Raw genomic sequence first — 21886 nt, 5'->3', positions numbered from 1 at the left:
AGGAGAAGCCAGAGAGAGAAAAGCAGAGAGTAGAAAACTTCAGCTATAATTTCAGGCTGGGCCTGGGAGAGGCGGAAGGAGAATAAAAGGAGGGGTTGCTTTGAGTCTGAGGGGACCAGAGAGGGCCTGTGAGGCTATATTTGCATATGGCAGTGGTGAGAGATCAGGAGGGCAGGTGAGGAAGTTTTGATCGGGGAAAGGCCTTAGAAAGAGTTAAAATTATTTGCTAAGTATGGCAGTGTTGACAGAGAGGATAGAGAAAGAGCTGTCTCTGCTTATCCCAAATTGGTCTGGTGTTATCCAGAAGGCCAGCAATGGAAAGTGGCAGAAAGCCTCCAGGAAGATTGTCTTCTCGACAATTTGAAGAGGAGCAGTAATGAAGCAGATCAAGCCCATGGAGGAGTGAAAAGAATTAGGGGAATCTAGCACATCTTAGGTGCCTTTAGGCCAGAGAGAAAGGACAGGTTACATAGAGGAGAGAGAGCTAATTTTACAGAGTTTGCAGAGAATGTTAATAGGAAATCAGACTCCAAGGAGGTAGAGAGACCAAGACATGAAAGTGGACAGTAAGGAAAGTTTGAGCATAGAAAAACCTCTGATCATTTGCTATTTTAGTATTTATGACCTATCAACAATCTGCGTTATGCAGATGACACACCCTGTTTGTTGAAACTGAGGAGGACCTGAAGTGCTTGCTGCTGAGGGTCAAGGACTGCAGCCTCCAATATGGATTGAGGATCAATGTCAAGAAGACAAAGATTCTCATGACTGGACCAATTGGCAGCATCAGGATGGATGGTGAAGAGATTGAGATTGTTCACAGCTTTAGTTTGCTTGGCTCCACAGTCAACACTCTTGGCATCAGCAGCCAGGAAATTAAAAGACGTATTGCAATGGGAAAGTCTGCTGTTAGGGACCTCTCCAAAGTACTGAAGAGCAATGGTGTCTCTCTGGAGACGAAGGTGCATCTAATATGGCCGTGGTCTTTGCAATCACTTGTTATGCGTCAGAGAGTTGGACAATGACCAAGGAGGATAGAAGGAGAATTGATGCCTTTGAGCTGTGGTGCTGGAGAAGAGTATTGAATGTACCATGGACTGCTAAGAATATCAACAGGTTTATCTTGGAGAGGGTTAAACCAGGCTGCTCCTTGGAGGCAAGGATTCTGAGGCTTCGTCTGACATACTTTGGACATGTTGTAAGGAGGGACAGCGCAGGAGGGGAAGGCCCTCTATGAGTTGGATTGATTCAGTGACTGGGGTAATCGGGATGGGTGTGTCAGAGGCAGTGCGATTGGCACAGGACAGAGCAGAGTTTAGGGCTGTTGTACATAGGGTTGCTATGAGTCGCAAGTGACTCGGTGGCACATAACACCACCAACAACACAACAACACCAACAACATGTTTTTGAAGGACAGTTGGATTTAACGAGCCAAGTTGAGGTTACAAAATTTGAGATTGCTTTAAATTAGATGTGATGCTGAAGATGTATAAATTTTAGAGGAGGCAGATTAGGTGTAATGCCAACGGTGCGAGGGTTTTAGATTAGGCGTAATGTCAGAGGTGCGTGAGTTTTAGAGGAGAAGATCTGTCCCCGGGACAGGTCCTGCCTTTCTTTCAAGGTAAAGTAAGCTGGGCTATGTAGAATCTGGCAGAATCGGATGTCAACTCCACAAGTAGATAAATCCTTCTGACTGTGGGTTGTCAGGAGGGGACCCCTGGGGCCTGCAGGGAAAGGAAAAGGGGAGTTGATCAGTCCCTGAGCACCTCAAGGAGCGATCATGGGCTCTTACCTTGGAGGGCTGGCTTTAGGTGCTTGAGAATTGGAGCTGGTGTTGGATGTTTTCAGATTTAAAAGGCAAATAGTCTTCAATCTTTAGGACCAGAAAGAAAGTTGATAGGAGAGAAGGACAATACAGAGATGGAGAAGTTTGGCCTATTTTGGAGAGTACAAGCCAGACCAATAAAGGACCCAGACAGGCTCTTGTGCCAGTCACGAGGCATAGGCTGCACAAACTGCTGCTTGAGAAAGCAGGTAGGCTTTGGGTTCCTTTTTGGCGGCTGATAAGCCGCAGTGACCTTGGCGGGTATTGTTGCTCTCCAGGTTGGCCAGTTGTGGAAAAACGGAAAGAAGGTTTTGGCCTATGACTGGGCATTCTTCCCAGCTAGGTTCGTTTCCTGGTCAGGGAACTATATGTTAAAAAAAGAGTTGAGGGCAAGAGAGTGAAAGAAAGAAACTGGTTCCAAGAAACAAACAGGCCTTTATTGCATGGTCTGAGAGGGATGCCAAGTGACCAGGAGCTGAGAAAGTCAAAATGGTGTGCCCACTATTAGGGACAGTTTCTTTTTATAGAGGTCTTGGGGAGGGCCCCAGAATGGGTTGGGGTTCATTTCTGCTGTTCATAGGGTCACTATGAGTCAATTCCACAATAATTAACAACAGTGGTGCTTCTACCGGTGCATTGTTTTAGTACTTGTCTACTAGTGGAAAGGCTGGCAGTTTGAACCCCTTTAGCTGCTCTTCAGCAGAAAGCCTAGCTATCCCCTCCCATAGATTACAGCCTAGAAAATATGGAGTTCTAATCTGAAGAATGGGGTCCCTAATGATGTGGGGCTCTTATGGCTTAGTGGTAAGTTTCCCTGCCAACCCAAAAGCAGTTGGTTTGAATCCACCAGCTGTTCCATAAGAGAAAGATGAACAATCTCCTCCTGTGTGGTTTATAATCTCAGAAAACCTGCCAAAGGGTCAGCTATGAGTCAGTTCTGACCCAAGGGTCCCTAACAACAACAACAACAACAACAACAACAACAACAACAACAACAAGTGCAGTCAGCCCAGTGGCATAAACTGCAGTAGTGCCCTTTAGCACCGCTGCTATTTGCCTGACTGCAAAGCCTTGCACCTTGCCCCCACTTCTGCTACCTCTTTTTTCTAAGTAATCTTGGGATTCAGAGGATCAGAACACTGTTAATAATAGCTAGTGGATTTCATGATTTCTACAGAAAAGGGAAGAGATCTGACGAAGGGTTACATTCTGACAGGGCAGGTGGCACAGACTCCAGGGTGGTCATCACCCCTGTGACCTGCTGGTCCCTGACCCTCCTGCTGACCTCTGTCCTCTCTCTCCTGCCCTGGAGACCCCAGGCATGTGAACCAAGCAAGTGCATTTCTCTGTCCTCCCATTTGTGAGCTGTCCTGGCAGGACATGGCTGGGAACCAGGACTAGACCAGGCCAGCCATCATGACCACTTTGGAGCATAAATGACTTCTCAGCTTTTCAATGGCATTGTAAAGGCTGGAAAGTCAGACCCCAGCTTGACAGCCACACAGCCTCCCGTCCGGTCCTGCAGGCCAGTGAGGGAAAGTAGGCTGGAGCTAGCCCATGTGGCTGAGGTTCAGCAGGCATCACACCACATGCCCGGGCCTTTGCTGGGCCCTGTCCCTATGTCAAGTAGCCTGTCTGTGGAAGACACCATCATGGTGGCCACAGTGAGGTTAAGTAAAGTGACCCTGAGTGGACTTGCTTCTCAACACAGGTCTCCAGTGCAGCAGAAACAGAAGCTATGACCAGCTGGAAGTTGGTAAAGAGTCATGCATACTCTGTCACAGGGGCTGAAGAGGTAAAATTGGGCTGGGAGTGGTGGTGGAAGGAAAGGGACGATAATATTGCTATCAGTTTGGGGTGGTGTGTGTGTGACAGCAAAAGAGAGAGAGAGAGAGAGAGAGAGAGGCAGAGAGATTCAAGGATTAAGAAAACCAGGCCTGGCTTTTTCTCTCTCCTCTCCTTGGTACAACACGTGTGTCAAGCTGGAGTATGACAGCATAGTAATGGGAAGGAAGTCAGCCATTTCTTACTCTTCTGCCGCCTAAAAAGCTTTAACTGTAATTTTCATCATCTTCATTTATCTCATTCTGCCCATTTCTCAAAAGGAATTAGGAAATTTATGGCAAAAGCCATAGACACAATGGAACCTACAACAAAGGTAAAATGCACTAAACTATCTGGGTTGAAGAGAGTTAGTGGCTTAGTGGTAAGAAATTGCACAGCCAACACAAAAATACGGTGTTCAAATCCATAAGCTGCTTTGCAGGAGTAAGATGGGCACTGTCCTCCTGTGTGAGTTACAGCCTCTGAATATCCACTGGAGGGTCAGCTATGATTCAGTTCCAAATTGATGCTTCAGAACAATGTGTAGGTTGAAGGCAATGCTCCAATGAGAAAGAAGTTTTGAATTGGTTTTCTGGTGGTTGAGACAGAGAACAATGAGTATCCTAATTCTTGCTGTTATTTAAAATGGATGAGTGAATGCCAACTGCATTTTGTAGAGTTTGTGTTTCCTGACTATGCCCTACAAGCAGGTTAGTCCCACCAATATGAACTGAGCACACATGTGTATACTGTGGTTTAGGGCATGCCAGAAGACACACACAACAGCCAGGTTCTAGCAGCTCTTTGTGTTTGAGAATGCAAGCATTGATTTCCACTATTGCAAAAAGGAGAGATCCTCCTATTTTTCTTCAGAAAACGTAAATCCATTCTCTACATAATTAAGCATATTAAAAGCTAAATAAACCCTTTACCAAAGCTTAACCAGTTCCTGCTGAGTCCACTCCAACCCATATATTAGAGGAGTCCAGCTGTGCTCCCAGCTGTGTTCTTTGGGAGGAGATTGCTAGGCCTTTGGAGATGTGTCTGGGCAGACCTGTACCTTAAACATTTAGCCAGCTGCCAAGTGTGTTAAGTGTTCACATCACTTGAACGAATCCTTTACAAATGTTACAGCCTAGGAATGTCTTTCTCAAAGACCCGACGGCTCTTTTCAAAGTGTCATTATCAAGGAAGGGAGTGTTCCTGTCTCCATAGGAATTTAACTTATGAGCCTGGTTCCAAAGTGTAATTACAATTAATGCTACAAGTTATAATTCAAGCCTCAAGTTGTAATAATGAAGAATTTTATGAAGAAATTATTCAATGAGGCATCAAAAGAAGGAAGGGATTTACAGTCACTGTACCCAAAGAAATGGTAGGCACCGAACCATTTCAGGAAACATCATATGATCAAGAACAATTAGTAATAAAGAAAGGAATCCAAGTTACACTGAAGGCATTGGCAACAAATAAGACCTTGGGAATTCATGGAATACCAATGGAGATGTTTCAGGAAACAGATGCAGCCCTGGATTTGCTCACCAGTCTATGCCAAGAAATTTGATAGACAATTACTTGGCCAACTGACTGGAAGAGATCCACCTTTGTTCACATTGAAAAAAAGATGATTCAAAAGAGTGTGAAAAATTATAGAACAATATCATCAACATCACATGCAAGTAAAATCTTGTTAAAGTTTATTTTTAAATGGCTAGAACAGTACATTGATAAGGCACTATAAAAAATTCAAGCTGAATTAATAAAAGGTTGTGGAAGGAAGGATATTGTTGCTGATGTCAGATAGATCTTGACTGAAAGCAGAGAATGCGAGAAAGATGTTTACTTGTGTTTTATTGATTACAAAAGGCATTTGACTGTGTTGTTGATGATTACTGTTGAGTCCAGTACGACTCATAGTGACCCTTTGAACGAAAGACCTGAAGCTTTTTTATAACTCTCATTGTTTCTCAAAGTTCATAGGGTTTCCAGAAGCACATTGTTTAGGAAGTGGATGCCACTCCTGCTTCCAAACCTGTCTTAAACTGGGAGCTCTATCAAATACTATCCACCATGGGTAGCTGTTATGCCATTTGACACCCCAATGGCACAAGATTCAGGATCACAGCAACCCCAGGATACCTCAGTACAACAAATTAACAGTAGAGTGATATACCAGTTTACCAGTTAGAAGAATGTTCCTCCGAAATAAAATAACTACTGACTTTTAAATACAAAGGTTCTCAACAGAGGTCTTCTTGACTGTAAAAAGAGCCTTAAATAAAAATAATAAATAACCAATATAATATGTTGTTGTTATGTGCCATTTAGTTGCCTGCAGTCTATAGTGACCCTATAGCCTGACCTTACCGCCCTACCATTCAGCAGCTCTGGTCTGAGCTTGTCTCACTAAGTCTGACATACCAGCCCCCATCTCTCCAGTATCAATCCATCTCATCCGGGGTCTTCCTTTCCTGCACTGTCCTTATACCCTTCTGAGCATGATGTCCTTCTCCAAGGGCTAGTCTCTCCTGGCCACATGCCTAAAGTGTGAGATGGAGCTTCAAAATCCTAGCCTCCAAGGAGAGACTTGGTTTCACCCTCTCCAAGACAGATCTGTTTGTTTTCTGGGCAGGCCATGGTATGTTCAAGACTCTTTTCCAGCACAACAACTCAAAGGCATCGATTTTTCTTCTGTCATCCTTAGTCACTGTCCAGCTCTCTGAAGCTGTGTAGATCATAATAAATTACGGATGATATCAAGAAGAATGGGAATTCCAGAACATTTAATTGCACTCATATGAGACCTTTCCAAAGAACAAGAAGCAGTTACTTGAACAAAACAAGGACATGTTGCATAGTTTAAAATAAGGAAAGGCGTATCCTTTCTCCATGCTTAATCAGGCTGGACAAGTAATATGAGAAGTTAGGCTATATGAAGGAGAATGTGGCATCAAGATTGAGGAAGATTCATCAACAACCTGTGTTATGCAGATTACACACCTTGTTTGCAGCAAGTGAAGAAGACAAAGTACCTGCTTCAGAAGATCAAAGACTATGGCTTTTAATATGGATTACATCTCAAAATCAAGAAAACAAAAATCCTTACCAAAGGACCAATAGGCAGCATCATGATAAATGGAGAAAAGATTGAAGCTTTCAGTTATTTAACTTTGCTTGGATCAACAATCAACATCCTTGAAAGCAAGAGTCAGGAAATTAAAAGCCTAAAAAAATCATTGGGCAAAGCTTCTTTCCAGGACATCTTTAAAATTCTGAAGAGCTTTGATGTCAGCATAAAGACTAAGATGTGCCTGACTCAAGTCATGATATTTTTAATTGCTTCATAGTCATGTAGGGAGCTCTGTTGGTATAGTCCGAAGGGAATTGCTTGGTTTAAATTCACCAATGGCTTTGAGGGAGAAAGAAAAATCTCTTCTCATGCAACTTACTGCCTTAGAAACCCACTAGAGGGTCAGCTATGCATTGGCTGACAGCAATGAACTGAGTTTGAGTTATATTTATGTAAAAATTGGACAAAGAACATGTAAGACCAAAGAAGGATTGATGCCTTTGAATTGTGGTATTAGAGAAGAGTACCACATGGACCAGGGACCATCAAGAGAACAAATGAATCTGTCTTGGAGGAAGTGGGGTCAAGGTGCTTGTTAGAGGCCAGGACTGTGCCATCTCATCCCACAAGCACTGGCAATGTTGCCAGGAGGGGCCAGTGCTTAGAAAGAGCTATCATGCTGGAGGAAGTAAAGGGTCACCCTCAGCTAGATGGACTGAGACTTTGTCTATAGTGGTGGGCTGCCAGACGTGGTTTCTGTGGGTGTTCCTTGTAGATCCAAGTGCTTGGCCTCTCCTGACAATGTGGCCCAAGCAAGCAATGCACACGCTGTATTGTTATTCATAAGCCTCCCCATTGACGTCTTTTCAGAAGGAGTATATACCAGACCTTTCTTCCTACTCTCCGTCTCTAAACTCTGCTGCAGCTTCTCCGTCCGGGGTGACTCTGCTGTTGTTTAAGATGGTGGCATAGCTTCCAGCATCATAGCAACTCATGAGTCACTGCATTACAGCTAACTGGCAGATGGACAGCGGTGATTCCATTTGGGCCTGGAGATTAGGACTGAACCTGTTTTGTAAATGTGATTGTGTGATGTCTAGTCAGAACTTACTCATAGCTGACCCTCCAATGAGTTTTCAGAGACTGTGAAGCATATGGAAGGGGATTGCCTGCCTTTCTCCCATGGAGTGGGTGGTGGGTTCAAGCTGCCTGCCTCTGGGATCCTTACCTGTGAGACCACTAGAGTAATGTGTAAATTCTAAATCTAAGTGAAAGAAGACATAAGCTTGTTTTTGTCTTAGACTCATTAGTTGAGAGTAACATTGATTTAACCCAGTTGGGAAAAAATAGAGCGCTTGGGAAAAGCCTGAAAACATGTTAAAAGAAAATGAAAAATGTGCATTTGGAGGTATCTGAGTAATTTTATGCAAATCCTCGCTATGTCGATGTCACATAGGACCACAGGAGGCCGGTAACTCTCCTCCAACATGTTTTCTTTGTGTGGTTTGTGACTTGCAGGTGGATTTTCATGGGCACCCAGAGAAGCTGATCAGACTAAGGAATCCATGGGGCAAAGTGGAGTGGACAGGGGCCTGGAGCGATGAGTGAGTAGTTCCTGTTCCTGGGCCCACATTTCTCCCAGAGGAAGGGTGCTTTGTGAAATGCACAGGGTGACAGGACTGGCATAATAAATGAGTCGGTGTGCTCAGAGAAGAGGCATCAAGGATTCCAGGGTGGAGCAAACAAACAGCCCCACTTAGCTTTTGATTCTGGATTTGGAAAACCAGCGGCTCAGTCAAACTTTACTTAGTTCTGAAGGGTCCATGTGTCTCTTCTCTACCAAAGATCCAAAGATCAAATTCCTCACTCACAATTGGATTCTTTCTACCATACAATTTCTGGTCACTCTGACAAAGGTCAAGGCCCTCAGTGCTGCATGGAAGCAACACTTATGTCTTGATCCCAGGAGCTCAGGACTGCAGTGGTGTGATGAGTGAGCCGCGAGTCCCTTCTGAAGCCAGATGTTGGTGTTCCCTACACTCATGACTGGGTGAGAGAAAGGGAGGTAGCAGAGATGATGCCTGGACCCTGACAGAGGCCACCCCTGAGTTACCCTGGAGCTGATTTCCCCAGGCACTCAGAGGGAGGATTTGCAGCTGGCATGAGGGAGGCGACTGAAGCTGGAGGGAGTTGGAATTAGTCAGTATCATCGACACAGGGCCACCAGGGATGCTGGCTGCTGGCCATGGTGCGGTCCTTTCCCAGTGTGCAGTGACAGCCCAGTGGTTATGCTGTTGGCTACTAACAAAAAAGCCTGGTGGTTTCGATCCACCAGCTGCTCTACGAGGAGACCTGACAGCCTGCTCCCATGACGATGAGACTTCTACTCCCATGGAACTGACTTGATGGCATATGGCAACATATTCCTGCATCGGTGCGTCCCAGAGCTGCTCTCGCTCAGCAATGCCACTGGGGCTTTAGAAAAAGCACCAACATGCACTTGACCACATTAGTACTGTACTGCCCTGCAGTGTTTCCCCACGGTGGAGTGCTGAAGAATTGTGTCCCTGGGGTCACACTTCGGCTTCCTATATTGAAACGGTTTTTTGTTTGTTTGTTTGTTTGAAAATGTTTTCTTGGGGGGGGGGCTGTGGTGGCATAATTCGCAGGGAATTGTGCGGCTAACTCAAAGATGGTGTCCCTCTGGCTGTTTGAATCCACCTTGGGGTAAAGGTAGTCCCTCACGTGGGGTTTATAAAGCCTTTGAACCACTTTGAGTCCGTTTTACCCCAAAGGCAATGAGTAGTATCGAATGAGAGCAGTATTAAAATTTTGATTTCATTTCTTAATGAAATAAAACCCTAAACTTCAATTCTTCTGTTGTTGTTATGCTCTGTTGAGCCACCTGCGATTCACTGTGACCCTAGGTCCTTTCGCTCTGAACCCTGCCCAGTCCTGAGACAGTCTCACTGACTCTAGCACACCTACCCCCATTACCCTAGTCACTGAGTCAATCCATCTCATCCAAGGTCTTCCTCTCCTGGGCTGTCCCTCCACCCAAGCTTGGTGTCTTTCTCTAATGACCAAGAAAAGGGTGGCATATCAGAGTTAAATGGAAACTCCAGGGTTTGATAATTTTAATAGAAAATGTTTTGCTAGTCTGACAGAATGATTTACTTTTATGTTCTTTCCTGGTTATCTCTAAGCATCTAATAGGCTGGGAAGTGTGGAGGTGAGGGACATGGAGGTGGGAGGTCAATGTCTCTGAGGTAACATTTCTAAGGTATGTCTAATCTCTGCTTACCTTTTTAATATATTTTTACTACTTATTAGGCCACCTCTAAAATTTTCCCAATATGCCCTTTAACCTGTTTGTAATGAGAACATTCTGAGACTCAGACCAAATTGCAGTTTTAATGAATTAAAGAGGAACTGTTCCATCTGATCCCTCAGGGACCTAGAGGTGGTGGCGGGGGGTGGGGGGTGGAGGGGAGAGAGAGAGAGAGAGAAAGAAGGAGGAGGAGGAGGAGGAGAGGGAAGGGGAGGAGAGGGAGAGAGGATCAGAGACAAAGATAGAGAGATAAAGAAAGTCACACACATATATATACACACATACATGCACACACACAAATCAATAGACATAGAGACAGAGACATACAGGGAAAAACAGAGAAAGAAACCATAAAGAGATAAAGAGACAAAGAAAAGAGAAAAAGAGACAAAAAGAAAGAAAAATATAAACAAGAGGCAGATAAAGAGAAAGAGACTGAGAAGTATAGAGAAAAAGAGATGTAGAAAGACAGAGATAAAGAGGTAGAGAGACAGAGGTATATATAGAGAGATAAATGGAGAGACAGAGATAGTAAAAGAGACAGCAGTAAAGAGAGAAAATGAGACAGAGAGAAATCCAGAGAGAGAATGAGAGGAAAAGACACAGAGATAGAGACATACAGAGAGACACACAGAGATACGGAGAGAGAGAAAAAAGGGGAAGATAAAGAAGAATGAGAGAAAGATACAGAGAGAGACACACACAGAGACACACAGAGGGAAAGATAGAGAGAGGAGATAAAAGGCAAAAGATACAGACTGAGAGGGAGAGGGAGAGGGAGAAGGAGAGAGAGAGAGAGATTAAGAGACAGAAACAGAAAGAGGGAGCCAGAGGAGAAACAGAGAGAAGGTCACAGAGGGCAACAGAGAAAGAGAAAGGTACAGAGACAGAGGGAAGAGTAAGGGAAAGACAGAGACAGCCAAGGACACAATCAGACACAGAGAGAAAGAGCAAGGAAAAGAGAGTAAAAGAGAACGCGATCCAGTGATGGATACTGGGCATGTGTGTGTCAGCTATTACCTCGGGAAGCAAAGTTATTCTGGTTTTGATGAGAGTATTCGGCAGAAAGGTATTTTAAAAATAGACTTTGGTTTGCAATTTTTCAACATTGCACGCATATTTCAGGAAAAGTTAACTTTGCAAAGGTCAGCCAGCTGGAGATGGCATTTGAACAAAGCATAGGGAGTAGTGGGCATCACCATGGAAAGCTACCAGCCTGGTGGAGAGGCCACCCATGGTGACAGGACCTCAGGAAAATGACCATATTCCTCAGCTTGCCTGTTACTCTGCAGACTGAGTGAACCCTTTGTTTCCACAGCATGCTCACCAAACTGAGAGATGGACTTCCTTGGGCCTGACAGGAATCCCCACAGTTTTTGATCTGCACCCTCATTCCTTTTTTTTTTTTTCTATAATTATATTTTATTAATTTTCATAAACATTTACAGAGATTTTGGGCTTCCACTCATTCATTGTTGCACTATTCTCTCCACCCTCCTCCCAGTTTGTTCTTGTCCAAATGCCACAGTGCTTGTCAAAGCCAGTTCTGATTAATCTTCTTTGTCAGTGTATCCTTTGCCATTCCCTATCACTCCTCCCTGAGAGAGACTTCACCCTGAGTCATAAGGAAAAGGGGACGGCGTATTCTCTTAGCTACTTCCTGCTGAAAAGGGACGCTGTGGGTTTCAGGGTGAAGATCTTCTCTCACTACTCTAAAGGGCCCCTTTGGCAGTAGGAAACACATAGACTATTATGGAGATTGATTTTGGAATTCAGATGCACTCTTATTGATTGTGCTTGGCTGTACATGTACATATCCTTGAAGATGTATCATGGGGGTGTTGCAACCTAGAAGGCACAAATTTGACTAACAAGTTATAAGTACATGAGTCCAAAAATTATGGAAAAGTAAAAGAAAAGATTCTTTCATTGTTTTACAAACCCTCCCCCAGGTCCCCTCCACCATGCAGCCCTCGCTCTAGTCTCCTGTGATGACAGAAATACCCAGTTACATCTCTCTTTTAGACGGTTCTCTCCCTCCTCTGCTTCAGTGCAGTATACATTATTGAACCCATCTTACTCAGTGTCTCCCTAACCCCAAGGACAGTCCCATTCTACAACAGTGGCATCATGTAATATTTGTCCTTTTGTGACTGGGATATTTCACTCAGCATAATGTTCTCCAGAGTCAACCATTTTGAATAATATTGCATGAGTTCCTTGTTTTTTAATGCAGCATAGTATTCCATTGTGCGAATATACCACAGCTTCTCTAGCCATTCGTTTGTTGATGGGCACTTAGGTTGTTTCCAACTCCTTGCTATTGTGAACAAAGCTGCAATGAACATGGGTGTGCATATATCTGCTTGGATGTCAGCTATGGTTGCACCCTCATTCCTAATAGCACAGGCCTGCAGATCTTTAAGGAGTGAAATATAACTTGCCTAAATAATGCAGATGACACTGAGTGGATCATAGCTCATGTGCCACAGTAGAATTTTGCTGCCCTAGGGCCTGCTTTCTGGTTACTTTTAAAAAGGAATGAATTACAAATCAATGAATTACTTTTTGTTGAGAATACAGACAGCAAAACACCTACCAATTCAACAGCTTATACATGTAGGGTTTGGAGACACTGGTTCCAATCTTCAGCTATAATTTGCATTCTACAGATGTGAGTCCATTCACACCTACCTTCTCTGAGGTTCCACCTCATTAACATAAACTCCCTGCCCCTTGAGATGTCAGTCTAATCTTTCCAGTGATTGTTTTGATTTGATCTCATATAGAAAGAACATAAAAGGTCACACAACTTTATAGTTGTGTGTTGTGTAGCCAGAACTGACTCATAGCTGACCCCCAGCAGGTGTTCAGAGGCAGTAAATCACACTGGAGGAGACTGCCCAGCCTTCTCCCACGGAGCAACTGGGGAATATGAACCACCTGCCTTTGAGTTGGTAGTGCACTCTCTACCACAAACTACTGCTAAGCACAATTATTGTTTATTGTTTGGTTTTAAGAAGACTTCAAAGATTTAAAGATTAATATTACTGGAGTAGCTTTGGGGATTTGTCAAAAACGGACTCTAGGAAAATCTAGATTCCACGAGAATTTGAAATGCTTCTGGCATTTCCCTCCTGTAGGGTTTTCAGTGACTAAACTTCCCAGAAGTAGATCATGAAGCTTTTGTTTTGAAATGTCTCTGGGTGGACTTCAACAGCCAGTCTTTCAGATAGTAGCCAGCTCATTAATTCAGAAAGCAAGGCTGATGGCCTTAGTGTTCTCACGTCATGCCACTCTGGTCCTGGTCTGCACTCATTCTCCAGACTTTGAGCACCGCCCCTCCCACCCTGTGCCCCCCATTTCCATTATGTTTGTTAGCAGTCCATTTCTGACCCTTTGGGGGGAAGCTGATGGCAGTAAATAGCTAGTGCTGCAGAAGAGCCCCTTTAGAACTACCATCTTTGCTTTGTTTTTTTCCCAGTGCACCAGAGTGGAATTACATAGACCCCAGGCTGAAGGAGGAGCTGGACAAGAAAGCTGAAGATGGGGAGTTTTGGTGAGCATTGCCTGCGGAGAGTGATTAGCTGTGGGTCTGTGACAGGTTCATATGTGGGGTTAGTGTGTCTCCACACATCCCAGGAAGGTGGCAGGCCTCCTGGCTAGGAGACTTCATTTTTCTCCCCTCATCTGTGCTCATCTAATATTAATCATCAGGGGAGCCCTGGTGGCCTAGTGGTAAGAAGCTGCACTGCAATCACAAAGGCACACAGTTAAATCCACCAGCTGCTGCTGCACAGGAGAAACATGAAGAGTCACCTCCTGTGTGATTTACTGCCTCTGAAAACCCACCAGAGGGTCAGCTATGGGTTGGTTCTGACTCAAAGTACACAACAACAATGAGCAATATAGCAACAGGTCTAAAGCATTGAGGTCGGGACACCCAGGCCCATCACACACATTGGTCACCAGCTTGTCTTCCAGTTTTTGTGTCTTTCCTATGAAATCAGAGCTTCCTCTGCCTCGTGAAAGCGTTCTCAGGTTCAGCTGACCATCACACTAGGATTTCCCTCACTGTTTGGCTAAGGACAATAAGAAGGACACTGCGTGATTATGGCACTGCTGAGAGGGGGTGACGGGTTTCTGTGCTGGACACCACTAGGAATTAAAGAGGCACTCCTGGAGTAAAGACACAATGACGCCACTGCTGTCCAAAATGGTTTTCTTCAACAAGTTCAACACAGTAGTGCTGGAGAAGATAACTGAATATCCCATGGACTGCCAAGAGAACAAACAAGTCTGTCTAGCAAGGAGTGTGACAAGGGTGCTCCTTGAAGGCAAGGATGGTGACACTCCATCTGACAAACTTTTGCTATGTGGTTAGGAAGGTCCAGGCCTTGGAGAAAGACATCATTCTTGGAAAAATGGAGGGTCCGTGAAAGAGAGGAAAGCCCTAAACAAGATGGATTGGCACAGTGCCTATAACAATGGGCTTGAGCGTATCAGAGATGATGAGGATGGCACAGGATAGGGAAGGGTTCAGACCTGTTGTTCATAGTGTCGCTGTGAGTCATAATCTACTTGATGACACCTAACAACAACTACAACATCATTAACAATACTAGGATCCAGTAATTCCACTCCTAGGAACGGAAATGAGGGACAAAAATAAGTATTTGTAGACCAAAACGACTGGAACAGAACATCAACAGAGAACTGCCAGATGTGCAGGCTGGGTTTAGAGAGGGTCAGGGTACTAGAGATATTTTAGCTAATGTTAGATGGATCTTGGCTGAAAGCAGAGAATACCAGAAGAATGTCTATCTGTGTTTCACTGATTATGCAGACATTTGACTGTGTGGATCATAACAAACTGTGGCTAACTCTGAGAAGAATGGGAATCCCAGAACATTTGATTGTGCTAATGCGAAACCTGTACTTGGACCAGAAGGCAGTTGTCAGAATAGCAAGGAAACACTGCATAATTCAAAATTGGGAAGGGTGTACACCAGGGATGTGTTCTATCTCCACACCATTTCAATTTATATGCAGAACAGATTATCCAGGAGGCTGGGCTCTATGAGGAGAAATGTGGCATCAGGATTGGAGGAAGACTCATCAACAATCTGCATTTTGCCGATGACACAACACTCCTTGCTGAAACTGAGGAGGACTTGAAGTGCTTGCTTCAGAAGGTCAAGGACTTCAGCCTTCAATATGGATTGAAGCTCAATATCAAGAAAATAAAGATTCTCACCAGTTTGCTTGGCTCCACAATCAACACTCTTGGCACCTGCAGCCAAGAAATTAAAAGATGTATTGTGATGGGAAAGCCTGTGGTTAGAGAACTCTCTGAAGTACTGAAGAGCAATGATGGAGATTTAGGTATGCCTGATACAGGCCATGTTCTTTGCAATCACTTGCTATGCATCAGAGATGTGAACAATGACTACAGAGAATAGGAGAATTGATGTCTTTGAGCTGTGATGTTGGAGAAGAGTATTAAATATACTATAGACTGCTAAGAGAATGAACAGGTTCTCCCTAGAGAGGGTGAAACCAGACTTCTCTATGGAGGTAAGGATTCTGAAGCTTTGTCTGGCATACTTTGTGCATTTGTAAGGAGAGACCAGTCCTTGGAGAGGGACGTCATGCTTGGGAGGGTGGAGGGTCAGCACAGGAAAGGAAGACCCTCTATAAGATGGACTGATTCAGTGATTGTGGTAATGGGAGTAGGTATGTCAGAGACAATAGGATTGATGCAGGATAGAGCAGGGTTTAGGGCTCTTCTACATAGGGTCGCTATGAATCGCAGGTGACTCAATGTCACATAACAACAACAACAACAACAACAATGTTGGTTTCAGCATTATTTGCAGTTGCTGAAAGGTAGAAACAATATGGGTGCCCATCAACAGATGACCAAAGGTAATGTGGTAAAGTTACATGATGGGATATTAACCAGCCAACAGAAGAGTAGTCCTGAAACATGGAGGTGCCTGGAGAGACCTTGAAAGCATGAGGTCAATCATAGAGGGACCAGACTCGTATGATTTCAATTATGAATATTAAGAGTAGGTAAAAGTATGGAGACAAAAATTAGTAGTTACCAGGAGATACTATCAAGAGAACAAACAGGTGTTAGAGAAGGTATGACCAGAGTGCTCCTTGGAGGCAAGGATGCTGAAATTCCATTGCACAATACTTAGCATGTTGTTAGAAGAGGCTGCTCCTTGGAGAAGGACATCACGGTCATTGAAGGAGAGGAACTCTCTGAGATAGAGTGACACAATAACTGTGCCAGTGGGCTCAAGTGTATGAGAGATGGTGGTGAAGGCACAGGATAGAGCAGGGATCAGAACCAATAGGGTTGCTAACCCTATAGGCACCTAACAACAACAACAACGACAACAACAACAACAACAACAGGTATTAGAGGTTACAGTGTGGGGAGGAGGAAATGAGGAGCTAAAACTCAAAATGCTAACAGCCACCCCAAGGAAATGACACAGGAGCAAAGCCTTCAGGTTTGGCTAAAACCCCAGAAAGTGGGCTTTGTCCAGGCAACCTCACTGGGCCTCTCAGTCCCTCCTCCCTTGAGTGGGCATCCTCTGGCTCCTTCTCCTCTAGGATGGCCTTTGAGGATTTCTTGACTCAGTTCTCACGCCTGGAGATCTGCAACTTGTCCCCAGACTCTTTGACCAGTGAGGAGGTGTCCAAGTGGCACATGGCTCTGTTTAATGGCTGCTGGACCCGGGGGTCCACTGCTGGGGGCTGCCAGAACTACCCAGGTAAGGCTAAGGCTCAGGCTGGTCCAATGTCCTCCCTAAACTGGAGTCTCTGGAGAATGTTTGGAGAATGCCTGCTGACTTGCTCCCTGCTTCCTTGGTGGCCCTTGGTGGCATTGCTCCCATCCTGAGCTTGGAGGCCGGGTCATTGTAGTGGGCGAAGCAGTGCAGTGGGGGCCAACCTTTGGCACTTCTTTGTGTTCAGACCTCCACTGCTCCCCCACCTACTCCTGAAGGACTCACTTCTTGATACTAACCATGCTCTTTCTTCTCTTGGGCTTCCACATGGCATCCCCAGTCAACTTCTGGAGTCCCCCTAGGTTTACTGGGTCTCTCAGTGTGGGGACAGTGTCAAGCGGTGTGCTGCAGGGGTGTCATATAACCTCTGCCATTTCAGCAGACCACATGTGTGAGAGGAGTCACCCGGCTTTGGATCTGCACCAAAGTCCCAAGCAGAGGGATGTCAATTGTGGTCCAGGAACACACACACACACACACACTCTCTCTCTCTCTCTCTCTCTCTCTCTCTCTCACACACACACACACTCACACACATACACGACACTCCTCTCTCTGAGATCTCTCACTGGGGAAGCTGATCTGGTGCAAACCTTTGCCTCTGCACTAACCCTGGGCTTCATCTTATTAAAGGTGGAAATCTTCTCTAGTTCATAAATCATCACTAATACCTGTAAAGGCTCCTCCTAGGTTGAATCAGCTGAGGCAGCATCTGATGAAGAAACTCCGAAAATCCATATAACCTGAAAGGAAAGAAAACAAAAATACACCAGCTCTTGGCACTTGGCACCTCCTGTATCCACTCCACCTGGCCAGATTGACACGGATCAGTGATACTGAGTGACAGAGCCAGCACCCAGACAGGGCCACCCTGGGGCTGTGGTCAGCCTCGTTGAAAGCAACATGATAATAAAACCCATGTGGTGTAGTCCTAGGACCTTGTGAGCTTCCTTTTCCTTCCCCATCACACCCACCTTCCTAGCGTTAGACTCATGTTCTAAGCGAGAGAGGAGCCACACTATCTCTTGCCCTTATGGAGTTTAGGGCACCTGGGTCATTGTTTCTTTACTTGGAGCCTCATTTTGCTAATCTTCAAAATAGGACCATGAGACTTACTTTCCAACTCCACTGGGTTGCATAGCATTGTGTGAAATGGAAAGTTGTTGTTTTATAGTCCATTCTCTTCTCCCAGCTCTGTTGTAGGAATGCCTACAACATTGAGCTTGGGAGAAAGGAAAATGTGTTTGGCACTAATGAGCTCTTAGAAGTGATAGAAAATTTGTGTGGATCACTCTGGGTGCTCAGGACTGCGGGAGATGCCCAGGGTGACAGTGGGCCCCCAATCAGTTCCTTGTCTGTGCTGCTAGCTAGCTGTCAGGGGGCAATAGCCCTAGGTAATGAGGTAAGTATGAAAGATTATAGAATTTCCTTTGTCTCCTCTGAAATCTACAGATACTTGGCTTTAACATCCATACATTTGTGCCTTGGAAAACAAAACAAAACAAAACAAAACAAAACAAAACAAAACCAAAACAAAACTAGTAGCGTGGATTGTGAGAAAGGAGGATGGAACAAGTGATTTCATTGTTAAGAAGCAGCCTAAATGGTGGCCCCTGGTCATCTGTGAATGTCTTGTTTTATCATGTTGTTGTTGTTATGTGCTGTCGAGTTGCTTGTGACTCATAGTGAACCTATGTACAACAGCCCTAAACCCTGCTCTATCTTGGGCAAATCACACTGTCTCTGACACACCCATCCTGATTACCCCAGTCACTGAATCAATCCACCTCATAGAGGGCCTTCCCCTCCTGCGCTGTCTCTCCACACTCCCAAGTCCTTCTCCAAGGACTGGTCCTCCTTACGACAGGTCCAAAGTATGTCAGACGAAGCCTCAGAATCCTTGCCTCCAAGGAGCAGCCTGGTTTAACCCTTTCCAGGATGAATCTGTTTGTTTTTCTAGCAGTCCATGGTACCCTCAATACTCTTCTCCAGCACCACAGCTCAAAGGCATCAATTCTCCTTCCATCTTCCCTAGTCATTTTCCAACTCTCTGATGTGTAAAAAGTGATTGCAAAGACCTGTATCAGATTTACCTTAGTCTCCAGAGAGACACCATTGCTCTTCAGAACTTTATGTCAGACTTTATTTTAGAGGAAGGAGGGAGACCCCAAAAGCAATAACAAGAACAAAACTCCCCTCTTTTCAGGCCTCACCGTGATTGAAATTGTTGAGGCCTTAAATATAAATCTTTGAAACTAAGCAATCTTGAAACACTCATAGGTGGTGCCACAGGTATTTTGTTTTGAGCTTCATCTCACACACTTTGGGCATGTTGCTAGGAGAAGTTAATCCTTGGAGAGGGACAGCATGCTTGCGAAAGTGGAGGGCTGGTGAAAGAGAGGTAGACCTTCAACCAGGTGGGCTAACACAGTGACCACAGCGATGGCCTCGAGTGTGTCAGAGACGTGAGGATGGCGCAGGACAGGGCAGGGGTCAGATCTGTTGTTCACAGTGTCGCTGTGAGTCATACTCAACACAATGGCACATGTGCTCTGGAAGAGGTCTTGCCTGTTCAAACCCTCAAGTGAGGTGACAGGGCTGCTGGTGTGAGGGATCACTCTCCAGAAAATTGAGGTTGCGCCTGAAGCAGGGGCCCCCCTGAGAGAAAGTGTAGGTCAGTCTGGCCAGGGGTCCCTGAGATAGGGAGATTGGTTCTCCAGACTAGTCTTTTCCTGGACATCTGTCCTGGGGTCCCATGTTCCTCTCAGAGACCTCCCTGAAGCAGGAGGTGGGTTTATCTGACAGACCAGGAAGCAGAGGACAAGGAGGGGTCAACAGCTCCCTAGGTGGACTGAGACTGCTCTTCCCATGAGGTACAGGGGGCACTGGGATTTTGGTGTTTTTAATATTCCAGCCAACCATTCATGGGCTGCTGCTTGACCAGCAGAAGTGCCGAAATCCTACGTGAGATTTCTCTCTCTGTGCGCACGTGTGTGTAGATAGGAAGTAATACCTCTTTGCTTGTAAAGGAAATTTTCCAAGATCCACTTTAGGTACTGTTTGACTAGCCAGTCTCTATTGTTTTTGTTGTGTACCACGGAGTCTGAACTGACTCACAGCTGATCCTCCAAGTGGGTTTTCAGAGGCAGTAAATCACACAGGAGGAGACTGGCCATCCTTTCACAAAGCAGCTGGTGGATTTGAACCACATGCCTTTTGACTGACAGCTCATCTTCTTACCACCAAGAGCTCCCAAGTAAGTCTCTTGTTCTTGTTATGCACTGTTGAGTCAGAACTGACTCATAGTTGATCCTCCAGCAGGTTTTCAGAGGTGGTTTAACAGCATGGGAGAAGATTGTCCATCTTTCTCCCACAGAGCAGCTGGTTGATTTGAACCACATGTCGTTGGTTGGCAGCCCCACTCCATACTACTAAGCCACCAGAGCTCCCCAGTAAGCCCTTAAGTATCACAATGTCTTGTATCTGACTACTAACCCAAAGGTTGTTGCTGTATGTGCTGTCAAGTTGAATAAGACTCCTGGTGACTCTATGAACAACAGATCTGAACCCTGTCCTATCCTGTGCCGTCCTCAGCATCTTTGACACACTTAGAAGGTGGGGTTAACCAAATGCTTTTGAGTTGAAGCCAACTCATGGTGGTATGTGTGTGAAAGTAGAGCTACATCCCACAGAGTATCCCATGGCTGACCTCTCCGAATGTAAATCAGTCCTTTCTCCCAAGCTGCCTCTGGTGGCTTGAGCTGAGCACATTGACCGTTTTGTACCATCTGAAACTCCATTAGTTTGCCAAGGGTCAGCTTCCACTGGGATGGTAAGCTTCTCACCTTCCATTTCTCCCCCGACCCCATGTCCTTACCCCCTGTGGGGGTTGACCACTGCCGGGATGGCTTCCAGCCACTTATTGGACCAACCCTCAGTTCAAAATCCTTTTGGATGAGGTGGATGACAGCAATGAGGAGGACAGCAGTGAGCCCTCCTGCACCGTGCTGCTGGGCCTGATGCAAAAGAATCGTCGGCGACGGAGGAGGCTTGGGCAGGGACTGCTGAGCATCGGCTACGCTGTCTACCAGGTATCCCGAGCTAGACTTGTCCTCTATGCGTTGATTCTGGTCTGTAGCTCTCGGTTAGTGATTGAAGCACTTATTTTCTATTGCTTATATAATCCTATTCAAACATTCTTCTTGTTCCTCTGAAATATGTCTCCCAGTGGCTTTACTGAGGCCTGAATTTCACTACTAGAGATTCACTTCTGTGGTGTAAGCCTTTACTTTGTTTTAATACTGAGGTGTACACTGAACTCTGTTGGTCCTTTGGAGCCCTATATGGATACGATTTCCAAATGTAAACATCTCAGGGGGCAGGATCCAAAGCATATGGGGCACAGGCACTTAGAGGGTGCAAGAGAGCTGAAATGCTTCTGTAGGTGGGAGAAGGGTGGCTGGGAACCAAAGACATGGGGTTGCTTTCTCTCTGGGCAGCCTTGGGCTCCACTGGCATAGTCCACAGTGAACTGTGTGATAACACAAAGATGCTGCCTAACTGGTGGTCAATTTACCAACCCATAGTGGTTCCGAGGGAGAAAGATAGGCACTCTCCTCCGCTGACATTTATAGCCCCCAAATCTCATGGAGGGTTGGCTACGATTTGGTTCTGACTCAAAGACAGAGTGATCTAGCAGTAGGCAGCCTGGAGACACTTGCTAGAGCACATGGGACTTGGAGGGTAGGGCATGTACCCGGCCACCTAACTGAGTTGGCTCTGGATCTGGAAGCAGAAGTTGTCTTTAGTCTCATGCTACATTCTCTGACTCTTTAGTCCAGTTTGCACTGATAACCCTAATTGTCAATGACTTCTTCATTTTGCTTGGATCCACAATCAACACTGTTGGCACCAGCAGCCAGGAAATAAAAAGTCATTGGGAAAATATGCATCCAGGACCCTTTCCAAAGTGCTGAAGAGTAAGGGTGCCATTTTGAAGTCAAATGTACACCTGCTCTAAACCTTGATC

General features: G+C 45.3%; 1 protein-coding gene across 1 annotated transcript in view; it reads left to right on the top strand.

The window, feature by feature from the left end:
- CAPN8 (calpain 8) overlaps positions 1 to 21886 on the top strand; it is a 118991-nt gene that overhangs the window by 53193 nt on the left and 43912 nt on the right. The window contains exons 6-10 of the mRNA XM_006898058.1: positions 3538 to 3621; positions 8239 to 8324; positions 13536 to 13610; positions 16682 to 16842; positions 20773 to 20948. Of these exons, the coding sequence (XP_006898120.1) occupies positions 3538 to 3621; positions 8239 to 8324; positions 13536 to 13610; positions 16682 to 16842; positions 20773 to 20948 (582 nt within the window). The remainder of the gene's footprint in view (positions 1 to 3537; positions 3622 to 8238; positions 8325 to 13535; positions 13611 to 16681; positions 16843 to 20772; positions 20949 to 21886) is intronic.

Source organism: Elephantulus edwardii, unplaced genomic scaffold (assembly GCF_000299155.1).
Source record: "Elephantulus edwardii isolate Elephantulus edwardi_28Jun2011 unplaced genomic scaffold, EleEdw1.0 scaffold00218, whole genome shotgun sequence".
NCBI classification, from domain to species: Eukaryota; Metazoa; Chordata; class Mammalia; order Macroscelidea; family Macroscelididae; genus Elephantulus; species Elephantulus edwardii.
This window is presented reverse-complemented; position numbering and strand designations above follow the sequence as displayed.